The sequence below is a fragment of the Falco peregrinus genome, chromosome 6, assembly GCF_023634155.1.
Source record: "Falco peregrinus isolate bFalPer1 chromosome 6, bFalPer1.pri, whole genome shotgun sequence".
Taxonomy (NCBI): domain Eukaryota; kingdom Metazoa; phylum Chordata; class Aves; order Falconiformes; family Falconidae; genus Falco; species Falco peregrinus.
Genome location: NC_073726.1, coordinates 2,167,156 through 2,179,301, shown reverse-complemented (window position 1 = coordinate 2,179,301; position 12,146 = coordinate 2,167,156). Strand labels below are relative to the sequence as shown.

The 12,146-nt window shown below is 35.7% G+C and overlaps 1 protein-coding gene across 2 annotated transcripts in view; it reads left to right on the top strand.

Annotated features, from left to right (window-relative positions):
* The window catches only part of LRRK2 (leucine rich repeat kinase 2), a 71,594-nt gene that overhangs the window by 19,407 nt on the left and 40,041 nt on the right, over positions 1–12,146 (top strand). For both annotated transcript variants that reach the window (XR_008747893.1, XM_055808992.1), the window contains exons 9-18: positions 1,040–1,164; positions 1,714–1,793; positions 2,563–2,669; positions 4,311–4,440; positions 5,605–5,729; positions 7,385–7,518; positions 9,205–9,349; positions 9,653–9,792; positions 11,127–11,255; positions 11,342–11,512. Coding sequence is in view for 1 of the 2 variants with exons in the window: in XM_055808992.1 (XP_055664967.1) it covers positions 1,040–1,164; positions 1,714–1,793; positions 2,563–2,669; positions 4,311–4,440; positions 5,605–5,729; positions 7,385–7,518; positions 9,205–9,349; positions 9,653–9,792; positions 11,127–11,255; positions 11,342–11,512 (1,286 nt within the window). In the remaining variant the exon portion in view is untranslated. The remainder of the gene's footprint in view (positions 1–1,039; positions 1,165–1,713; positions 1,794–2,562; positions 2,670–4,310; positions 4,441–5,604; positions 5,730–7,384; positions 7,519–9,204; positions 9,350–9,652; positions 9,793–11,126; positions 11,256–11,341; positions 11,513–12,146) is intronic.

Below are 12,146 nucleotides of genomic sequence, written 5' to 3'. Positions count from 1 at the left end.
TTTAACATGAAAGCCTCAGGCAAGATAGGTTTGACAGAAGTAGATTTCCCACATGCTTATAGTTTGTTGTTTACTGCAACGTGGTTGTGTTCCTATCATATGCCCGACATCTTCACAGTGTTCAGAGGTGGTATATTATGTTGACAGATCTTAACAAAGCAACCTGTTTATTCATAGGCAAATACTGGATAATCCCTACTTAACATAAGATCTCTAGAGATAACAACACTAATGTGATGCTGTGTTTGCCATGTGTGACAGTACTCATTATATCGTGGCAGTTGATAGCAACACTAAATCAATGCTTGTGCTTGAGTTCTGAAATCAATTAAAAGATGTAAACTTTTCCTTGAGTAAACATCAGGTATTATTCTGAAAAAGAAGTTAGTGGCAAAAAGCTAAGAATCTGATCCTCTTTGTCTTTGAGTAATTGTTCCATAAAAAAGTCAGTAGAAATGGTGTTTAAGAGTCCTCAAAATAGCAAAGATTAGAAATCAATAAATGCTCCATTAAGCCTCAGGTATTATGGTCAGTATTGATACATACTTTTTTCCTGAAAGCTGAAAAATTGTAGGTATAAAATGATTTCTTTTAAATTCTCTTGCTGTTACTGTGGCCCGATATTTGTGTCTTAGCAACTGCAATTTGCATTTCATTTTTTAAGGGCACTGCTTCAAAGTGTAGATGGCTGTGTGATAAGTGGTATGTGCAAATTAATCACTCATGTCTGTGATACTCTGTATGTAAATACACAACAACAAAAAAGAAGTATCTGCAGGTCTTTTCAGAGCCCGAGTATTGACTGATCTGAAACTATGTACCTAATTTACTACACTATAATTAAGGTTTTTATTCTCCTTTATAACCTTAAAGATGTTTTCGAAGTCTGTCACAGAGTTTATGTCTAAAGACTTCTCCCTTCCCAGAAAAGGCTAATCCTTCCACTGATTTTTGCACATAGGCAATGTGAGCACCTCTGTGATTACTAAGTGGTTTGTTTTCACAATAAGAATTTATTGTAAATATTTTATATTTCAAGCTGAAACAATATTCTTAAACCGAGACTTAGAGGAAAGAAAAGAAGAGGAGGAGGAAGAAAAATTGTGCTGGTTGGAAGCATGTTACAGAGCATTAGAACTGCACCGAAAAAACACAGATGTGCTGGTGAGAATTTCTGGATGATGGGGGTATGGAAAGACAGCATTGTGCATTAAATACAATGTCTAGCAACATAATTTTTTCCTGTATATCCTTGGTCAAACAAGGCCTTAAGGACTAGATTAGATTTAGAATAAATCTTAACCGTTCTTGCCTTTCTTATCTTTGTTGAAATCAACTGGTTTCAGTTACTCCTTTGGATCAAATGTAGGTAGTTAAGATGAGGCATATTACCTGAAACTTTGGCCATCCAAAGATTGTTGTTTATGTGGCTTCTCTGTATACAACAGCAAAACACAGGCCCATCAGCAGAAGAATTAATCTCAGCCTAAAATAGATATCAAAATGAAAATCAAATAATGAGAATGTGGCACATGTTTGTAACTCAGGCCTATCCCAACTATAAAGAATGTGACAGTCCACATCTTTTTGTATTTCTACATAAAAAGCACATTGTACCTTTGTCATGGACTGAAAAACAGTCAAAGTATTTACATTTTTTCTTATAAAGGATTATTTTCGTAATTCTTTTGTCTCCTCTTGGTTTATATTTAGGAGGCTGCATGCTGGGCTTTGAAAAATCTGTTTCTGTATCAACGCAACCTTCATGAGAAGATTGGAGATGGAGATAATCAGTCAGTGTTAATATCTTGAACTGTATTTTTGGAAATGAAAAAAATGAAAGCCTACTATTAGGCCATTTGGAATCTCATGTTTCAGTTATTTTTGGTGTTTTCAAATATTTGAAGTGCACAGTGATCAATAGTACTTGGGAAAATTTCTTTCTTAAAATGTTTGCTAACCTTGACTCAGGCAAAAATAAAGGGTCAGAATACAGTCTCATAGAACTAATTTTTACAGTTCACAAGGAATATCCTCTTCAGTTGCCACAAGGATGGGGACAATTAAAGAATGTAAGAGCAGGGAAAACAGAGAAGATTAAGGTATCTAGTACATAAGGAGTATAGAAAGGCAGTGCTCATTTTCCCACAAATCAGATGAAAGGGCATAGCAGAGGGAGTGCTGCATCATCAGAGAGAGTCTAGACGTGGCTAAGACACAGACTTTCAATTTAGTTACAGTGTTTTTCAGAGTTGCTTAAAATTTTAATTATTTAAATTTTAGTATGCCTGTTTTGTCCCCCTTTCTGGATGTCAAGTCACTTGGAAAGCATAGTTCCATTGAATTCAATGACATTCGGAGTAGGTTAATATGCATAGTTTTCAAAGGGCTTTCTTTGTAAAGGAAGTAAAACTGTTGCTCTGGAAACATGTTAGATGCCAAGTACAATCACCTGAAGATTGAATTATATTGCTTAACACCTTTTTAGGAAACTGAAATACAATTATCAAGTAACTGCTATAATATGGTCAACGTGCAGCTATTTGTTTCTCTCTGTGAAAGGTTCCCAATAGACAGAGCAGTGATGCTCTCCATGCTGATGCACTCCTCTTCAAAAGAAGTATTTCAGGCAGCTGCTAGTACCTTGGCAATTTTGTCACAACAAAATGGTAAGGGAATTTAATTGTCTTTACCTTCTAGTTCAGCAAAAGGTTATTGCTGAAATAGTAAAGAATACAATACAGTATTCGCTATGGTTAGAATATTACGCAGTTGTGTTTAGTAGAAAGTCTATTCCTTGCTTTGAAAAAGCTATTGTTGGCTAGTATCAAAGAGAGTATGTGGAAGTGAAGAGCTCTTTGCCAGTTTATGTGTTGCAATTGCTATTTTTTGGAGCAGGAGATGGAAAAAGAGGGTGTTTGCTTTGTATGCTTGTTTAAACATTTATCTCATGTTTAAATTTCCTCAGGAGCACTGATTGTTGAAAATCACATGAGTAAGGATTACAACCCAACAAATACCATTTTCTTGCTTAACAGAGGGGATTTGAGCAGTCCTGTTGACTGCAGTAAATCAAATTGTGTAGAAAGTTAAGCATGTGCATAACAGTTTTCAAGATTGTTGCAGTCCTGATTATGTCCCTAATACAGTTTCCTAACTTTTTTCAATTTACAGACCCCCTCAAAATTTTTCAGTGGAGTTGTGGACCCCTGGGTAGAATATTTAAGCCTAGTGAGAGTTGGCCTGCTTCTATTAGATACCTTTCCCAGAACCCTTTGAAATGGTTATGGACCTCAAGTGGTTTGTTGACTGCATGTTGAAAACCACTGGCTAGATAGGAACAAAAAGGCTATCAGTTAATTACTGTTCTCTAGGTGAGAAAGCGTTGTTTTATCACTAGGTTACTGAGCCACCCAAGTACAAAAAATGAAGAGGTTTTATAGTTATTTATGGGATTAATATGTATCTATATCAAGAAACAGATCTCATAAATGTATGTGTATTGTTATCATATATTATACCAGGTTACCGTATTCATACCACATTACTGGCAAGTGGGTCTCTGATTCCTTTTGGAAGGCTAAAGCAAATTTTTATTTTGCCTTTTTTTTTTTTTCTTTTTTTTCTCCCCTAAATAAATGCGGTTACACCAGAATTGAAAGAAATAAAGAAGCTTAGTAAAACACTCTGGCACAAGGCAATATTACTTGAATTAACCATTTGAAATCAATGTATTGAACTGGGAATGGCAAGAATTGGTGGTAGTTACCACGATAATGTAGAGTATTTTTGTAGTATTCTGAGCTGTATTGGTTACATTATAGCTACAACATGTGCTTGGGTATTTTAATTTTTAAAGAATGAATTAATGAAGTAAATAGAGTGAATAAATATAACTTCCATTTTTGAAACCTTATTTTGGACGTCAGAAACTTGCTTGGCTTGAAAGTTTTAAATTCTAGCTCTCCTACATGATCACAGAGCGCAATTAAGAAGAAAAATTGTTTAAGAATTAACATTTTTGAAAATAAAAGCAAAGATGTGCGTTCTCCTTCCCTTAAGTTAACTTTATGTAAGTAAAACCAGCAGATGTATTTAGACTTGTTCAGGAATTACAATGCTTTGATTAAGCTACACAAACAGAAGTCAGCTTCAGCTCAAATTGTTTTCCATTCTAAATTATACTTCTATAATGTGTGTGTTTGATGAGGAAAAAAAGTGGAAAAAAGTTAGCAGTTCTGTTGTTTTTGAAAAGTATACATAAAGAGAAAGAGATATACTTACAGGATGGTTGCTGTTTTGTGTTTTAGTAAGTATTAGGAAGACACTTTTGGGGAAAGGCATACATATGAATGTTTTGGATATAATGAGGAAACACCCGCATTCTCCTGAAGTGGCTGAAAGTTCCTGCAGAATTCTGAATTGTGTTTTTGAAGGAAGGTAATGTACTTAGAAATATGTGGCCACTTCCAAAGTGAAGGTTTGTGAAATTCAGTGCTGTATGTGATTACATATCTATTATTGATTGCTTCATATTAAAATTGACCACAGGCTGACAACCCTGTTGAAGACATTGAATTTTGTAAGCCCCATAGCCAGATGCCCAGATGGATATGTGTAGGGAGCTGCATATTCTTCCCTTCATTGTTCTTGAGATGGTTTCAGTAGGCTGTCACTAGGTGGTCTCCCCCTCCTGTTAGCCATGCTGAGTTCTGCTGAGTGCCAGGAAATTTCCCACAATATTAACTCTGATTATTACAATAACATTATGTTAATATTACTTTTGTGTTGGCTTTTGCAAATACTCTAGAACATAATTGGAAAATCAAACTTGTGACTCATAAATATGGGTATACAGGGTGGGAACATGATTCAAAGTGTCCTGCGAAGTTTTGTCAGCCTTCCTTGAAACCTTTATATATGCTAGGCTATCTGTGAAAAAATGACAGACTCAAGATCTAGTCACAGGATTCCTTATGAATAATTTTATTTTGTAAAGAAAATCTCAGAATTTCCATAACCTTGTTCACAGGAGTGAAAAGTATTATAAAATGAAATAATAAAATAACCTTAAAAGTGAATTAGTGGCCTCTGGCTACTGTTGTTTCTAGGAATGCTAATGACATTGAGATTATATTTTTTTTTCTTTAAGATTAGAACCTTACATGATTTATACTTTTCTGTTTGTTCTACAAGAATCTGAGTATTCATTAGTACTTCATGACAGTTGCAGAGCACTAAATCAAGGAAGATATGTCTTTTCCCCTCTCTGGACTGGAATCAAAGTGAAATACATGAGTCCACTACTCACCCTGAATTAAATACTGTGCTTTCTGTGTATCACTGTTCTGGACTGGATTGAAAATTACCTCTCAGTAGTCTAGAATGGAATTAGGCTGAATAGACTGAATTCATGGAATGGCATGAAAATGATGTATTTGCTATGATGAAGAAAATTGCCATAGTTTATATTTTGTAGCTTAAACCAGATTTAAAGTGTCCTAAAGAGTTATCACACAGTGTTCATTAAGAAAACAAATACATGTAAAGTTATGTAGAAGAAATGCGTTCTTTTTTTTTTTATTTTATAAACAATATTTTCAGTTTCCCTCATCTGGATGTAATGACAGTAGCTGTATCAGAAGTTGTAAAAGCCATGAGGAAACATGAAAAATCACTCTCTGTACAGCTGGAAGCACTTCGAGTCCTTTTACACTTTATGATGCCTGGTAAGTCATCAAAAAATATAAGCGGTGTGGCATCATACACCAAATGAGAGAACAGAAATTAGATAGCTGAGTTTTAATTTTCCTTTTCTAATGAGACAGCCTTTAATGGAACTCCAGAAAATTTACTGGAGTTATGTACGTAGGAGAGAGCAGCTGTAGCTCTTAAAGAACATACAAGGTGGAGGAAAACTTGAGATGTTGAAGGTAACAGACCAAAATTATCACTGCTGATTTCCTCTTGGTTTCATCCGTGAAGAGCTAGCTCCGTTACTTCTGAGGAATTCAGGGAAACAAGTGTAGATTTATTGCTGTGATTGTGTAGTTTCATCACAGATATCCTTTAAGTGAGAGCAAAGTGATCGTGACTTCAACATTGTTGTACCACAAAATACAATTGTTTTAACGGTATCTCTTGGAAGGAACATAAAAATTGGCCCTCTGACACCAAAAAAACAGGCTGTGATTTAAAAATAGGAAATATATTATTATATACTATTTTCTACAGAGAAGAAGCCAAACTGACTAGCTTAGAGAATTCCTTTCAAAAAAAAAACCCAAAACCAACTCTTTAAGGGCAATCTACAGTGTGGAAAAATATATTCTTGTTAGTTCTAAACCTTTAATAGAATTAGGGGAAAATTTTAACTCTTCTTACCAGTTTACTGCTGTGTATCCTGGGTTTTTTCCTCTGATAATAAATATGAGAGTACAGACATGGGGTACTGATTTTTTTCAGAACAACTTTTTGCAAGTATCTCTCAGCAGTTTTACAACTGCACATTTTTTTCACATTTACAAAACCAGGTACTCCGAAACTAGTAACTTGGCTAATATGCAGACTGATTGCAAGTTTTCAGTTTCCTTCTATTCTTTGAATTATAATCCTGATTTTTTTTTCAATAAACAGCAGGATTATGACTTGCCTACATGTTAGAAAACATATATCAAGGTAGGTTTTTTGTCAGTATCCTGGAAGTGAGGCCCTTCTAAAGTGTAATCAAACAAAAAGAGTGCCAACTAGATGCTGGAACTTGCAGGTTAATCAGGGAATGAAAAGTAGTTCATGGGGACAATAGTAACTGGAACAAACATAAATGCTGAAGTGACTTTTACAGGATTTCTGGGTACTTTCTTTAGTGCCACTTGACTGCAGGTGTCAATACCTACAAGAAATGTAAATCTGAAAAGCCTTTCTCTGTTCTTTTATTTGTACTCACATTTAACGTCATCTGTGGGTAAAATGTCACCTATGATGTGCTGCCAAGTGAGAAAGCGCAACAAATTTCTCTGTAGTGTCTCCTTTCCAGAAGGAAGAGGCATTCTGAAGTAGGTATCAGGAACAGCAAGAAACCCCATAGCTCAAAGTAATATATTGCAATATACCTTAGGCAAAATTTTTTGGCGTGATTTTGCATTTTCACAGTAAGCAGTGAGCAAACGTGGTGAAATCATCATTTCAAACAGAATGTACTCACACTGCAACCTAAATCTGGAGGGACTCCAGTCTCTGTAATTACAGCATTCTGAAAAAGTCATAGGATCTGAAGTATGCCCTCTGAGTCACCTGTGTCTTCAATTTGATTGTTATATTGGTGTAATACTGGGGAGAATATTAAATCTGTTCTGCTGAGGAAGGCTGTTTTCCATTGTTGCAGGTACAAAGAACGAACACCAGAATGGTTCTTCCAGAGATGTGGGAGATGCTGCTTTTGCACTTACAGTAAAAGTCATTAAAAGCCAGTGTCTGTTGGAGGGAACTCATTCGCTGGTGCTTAATGCTTTGAACAGGGTATAGTTAAAGCTTCATTCTAATGAATTTTACACTTGCATTGGTAAATCATTTGTAAGTTTTAGTTCCACATTGATTTTTCCTATTGATTTGATAGAATTAATCTTAACTCCTGAGTTTCATTCACTCAGGATTTTGGGTGATTTCTTCTTATTTTCTGTTCTAGAGTGTATTAGATGATCCTTTATGCAGTAACTCTAAAGGATATTTATAAAAACAAGGCTAGTATTTTTTTCAAGAATACAGTTTGTGATTTTTTTTTTAATGGACTAGTTTATACGTGAAATGTGTCCTAATACCTACATCTCAACTACACATGGAACTTAGTGGTTCTTTAATATGTCTTTCATGGATACATACTCCTTTACTTTCAACAGAACAGTATTTCTCAGTTGTCTCCATTCTTTTCACTGTTTAATTCTATGACTTTTTCCAGCCACTGGAAAACAGAATGATCACAGTGCCTTGAAGGAGAAGCTGAAAAGTTAAGGGCTGAAGCAGAGCCAGTCTAAACAAAGGAAATGCTGGGCACTTTGCACAGCAAATTAACCCTAAATCCTAGTGATAGGAAAGGTTTAACTTCATGGCTTTCAGAAGAATCCCACCTCTACAAGGTTTGCAAGTTTCACATGACCACAATCAGCATGTAGCAATTCACAATTTTTTTTTAATGGACTAGTTTATACGTGAAAAGTCTCCACAATTTTAGGCTTCCTAAAAGCTTTCAGTCACGACAGTTATGTCTCTTACATTTATTGTAAAAGTCAGAGCAAATAATGTATCAGCAAGAGCGCTAGAGTACCTAAAGGACATTTCTTGACCTGAAGATACAGGATATAGGAGTGAACAAGGGAGGCAAAATAATTCTTACTTCAGAATGTATTTTAGTCTCCAATGTTTTGTGACCATCCTGATTGCTTTTTCTGACCCAGCTGGTTTGTGTTTTGGGGTGCTACAATATCAACCAGAAGGGCTAGAAATTAACAAGTTTTAATGAAGAAATATTAAAGAAGGAGTAAGGAGGAAGATGGGCATGTCTCCACTGCAATATTTGCAAGTCACTGTGACAGCTATGCATGCTTTCAGATCTAGGCCTCATCTGGGTTTCCTCCATCTGGGAGTGGGGGAAAACTGGGAAAAATAATCACAAATAACGTGTTGAATTGCTCTATAATTAAAACCAAAGCTTTTAAAATCTTGATGGGGTGTGGTAGTAGGTATGTTGCCTCATATCTTTTTCTTTTGGCTTTTTTTTTTTTTTTTTCAGTTGTCACCATGTTTATCCTTGTGCCGGTTCTCAAAAAAGCCAATTTTTGTTCTTTTTTACCCACAAAGGAAGTACATTTTCTCACTCTCCTTACACTAGCAAAATGATGTGAATTTGTAACAGTTGAACTAAAACTTTGAGGGGAAAAAAATCACACTCTCCATTAGAAAACTAGCTAGGGAATATTTTCAGAATCCCAGGTGGAAATCTGGGGAGGTTGAGTGGCTAAAACTGATAGTTGAAAAGGAAACCTTTTTGAAATTGTGGTTATCATTACTTATTGTCACATCAGCTGTAATTTCATATACCTGAAGAACAATTGCTTGTTCTGAAAGAACAACTTGAAGAACAAGCAACTCTTCTGTTACCATTGTAAGCAGAACAAACTTGATCTCATTTTCTATTCATTTCTCCATTAGTTTATTGGAAATCCTAGCATTCAGAAGCGTGGATTAAAACTACTGGCTTCTCTAGCTGAGTGCACGGGTGCACTAGAAATTTTAACCCAGCAAGGAGCTACTGACACTGTGCTTCATACCCTACAGATGTATCCAGACAAACAAGGTGGGGAAGGTATTTTGTTAGTAGAATGTGAATGATGTAGTAGGAGGGTCTGATTAACCATAGAAGCTGTAACCTATGTATTACACTCTTTAATACTGGATGTGATGTAGGTTACGTGGCAAGAAAAGGCTGCAGTACTGCTTAGTCCTTGGCTTCGTTCACTTTAGTTATGCCTGGCCCTGTGACAGCTTATGCAAGTAACTTTCTGGAATATTAGTAATATAACACTACTTAGGTCATGGGTTTATTCCACTCAGAATGTCTGAATAATCATCATTATTAATCTTTCTTCTTTTTTTCTAGACATACAGTGTTTGGGTTTGAGTCTTCTACGCTCTTTGATTACAAGAAAGATTTTGTGTATTGCAACTATGCATGTCCTGTCAACAGTTCTAGTTTCTACTCTACGGCGATTTAAAGAGGTCACTGAAATCCAGATGCATGTATGTGTTACTTCTGTTACAAAGATGAGAGTGAAAGGAAAAACCTCAGAAAATTATTTTTATGTAGTTATATTTGAAATGTAATTCCTTATTTTAATTACTTCATTTTGATTTTATTGCAATTAGTAGATTCATATAAGTCTTTATAATTAAACAAATATGTTTGCCATAGAGATGGTTTTCTTGGAGGCATATATTCAATCCAGAATATGTAAGTGTATGTTTAGATGTTTGTCTAAGACTTCTGAGATCTGCAAACTAGAACAAACTTCTCAGTCATGGTTCATCATTCAATCAATCTATAACCATTTAATGAAGTAACCATCATTATAGTATTGATTGCCCTTCTTTGAAAAATAATAGTAAATAACTTAGTTCCCAGCCCTGTCAACAGCAATAGGCTTAGTGTAGGAAAGCTGTATTTAAGAAGGGTATTACTGGAATACTGTGTCAGACTTTGGATCAACTTCTGAATATGGAAGGAGAGTTTTTATTCTGTCATCAAACACAAGTTCAGTCCTCCTCATGTGAAAGTTCTACTTCCTCTGCCTCAGAAGCTTTCCCTGTTTGTTGCCAATTTCTTTTTTCTAGCAGAATGAGACTTGCCTGTGTGAGTTTCTGTACTTCTGTTTCAGATCAATATGAAAATATCACAAGTACAGCCTCCCTTCTTTATTGTTGTTCCCCCAAGCCTTCCAAGCTTAACTTAGCCACCCATGTGGAGAGAAATCAAAATAATATGGTAGAATAAGGAATTTGCTTAAACTGATTTAGTCTCAGTTAGGTTTGGACAGAGTCTGCAATTTATCCAGTTCACCCTTCTAGGTGAACTTAACTTCCAGAATCATGCGATAATTTTGAATTTCTTTTTAGCTTTTGGATACAGCTGTTAAGCTTTTCATTTAGGCTATATATTTTTTTGGCATTCAGGGATTACAGAGCAACACATTGGGACAAGGGATGCATCTTAATCTTGTATTCTTAGAAGGAGATTGTTTCTTCTGTACATTTTCAGGAAATCATGAGTACATTTGTTGCTGCCAGGCAGGATGTTGTCAGATGCTGTGGTGCATAATTTGGCTTTTCAAAGTGTCAGTTAATATCTGTTTAAGTGAGTCAGCTAAACAAGCATGAAACTGTAGCTATATAAAACCAGGTGGTTTTGTCTTCTCTCTTGATCTTTTCCAATTTGTGAATTGTTGCATGTTTAAAAGGAAAAGAAAAATAACTAAAGCACATATCTTTTGGTTGAAGTTTGAAATTTTTTTTCACAACTTGTTTTAAAATTACACTTTTTGACACTGCTTATTTCAATCCTTTCTTTGTGTTCTTAGGGATTTCATGCAATCTTGTCAGTTCTTGGTTTGTCACCTTGTTTTGCAAAGCTGCTTGTACATGAATCATTTGATGCAGTCATTTTCTACCAGATGTCTATGTGTTTCACTGACCAGCGAGACCAACAGGTATCTTCTCTCTTTTGACAGCTCCACAGCTGAAAAATTTTGGTGCTTTTTTTGTCCTAACTTTGATTGTTTGTCTTCCTGTTCAGTTTCAAAGCCTGTGTTGTAAATGTTTTGCTAAAATAGCTGAAAATGATGATTTAAAAAATGTGATGCTGGAAAAAGCATGTATTGAGAACAACAGTATTATGGCTGAATGTTTACTTCTACTGGGAGCTGATATTAATAAGAAGACAAAGACAAACTCTTTGATCTATCAGGTAATGTATGGAAATATATATAGTTCTATTGCTTTAAAATGTGTCCTTTTGGGTTCCTTTCTCTCTCATATAAACATACATTTGGCAGAACACAACAGCAATACCCAGTACAATCTAACTATGACCTGATAGCGTGATTGCTACTCATAGTGACTTCAGGCTCGGTCTGATGTTCATTGGAACACCCTTAACTTTATTGAAGCTCATGGGGTCACTGTCACCTACGATGTGCCCACACTGCCAGTTCGGTTCTCATGCACGATCACTTTAAGTCCCATGCTTTCTGATTGTTTACCCTGTTCACATGCAAACCTGGATTCAATCAAGTACTGACTTAGCCTTAGCTTTGGAGTATTTTTGAGGAAGAAGACTTAACCTCAAGCTTTGCAAACTCCCAGTCATTTTTTCAGCTCTAATCAGGCATAGATGGCATCAAGCCCATTAGAGCCCAGTCCATGAGCTGATACTCCAAATTCAGTTCTTTCCAAGCTCTTCAAGGCCCAAGTACAGATGGACCAGCAGACAACACTGTGTGTGCTTAGTCCCACTCTGTTCTAGACCTGCAAAGAAGACTTTGCCCAAAATGTCTTCCCTGCAGTGGTGGATTTTTTTTTTACTTTGTGTTGTACTTAAA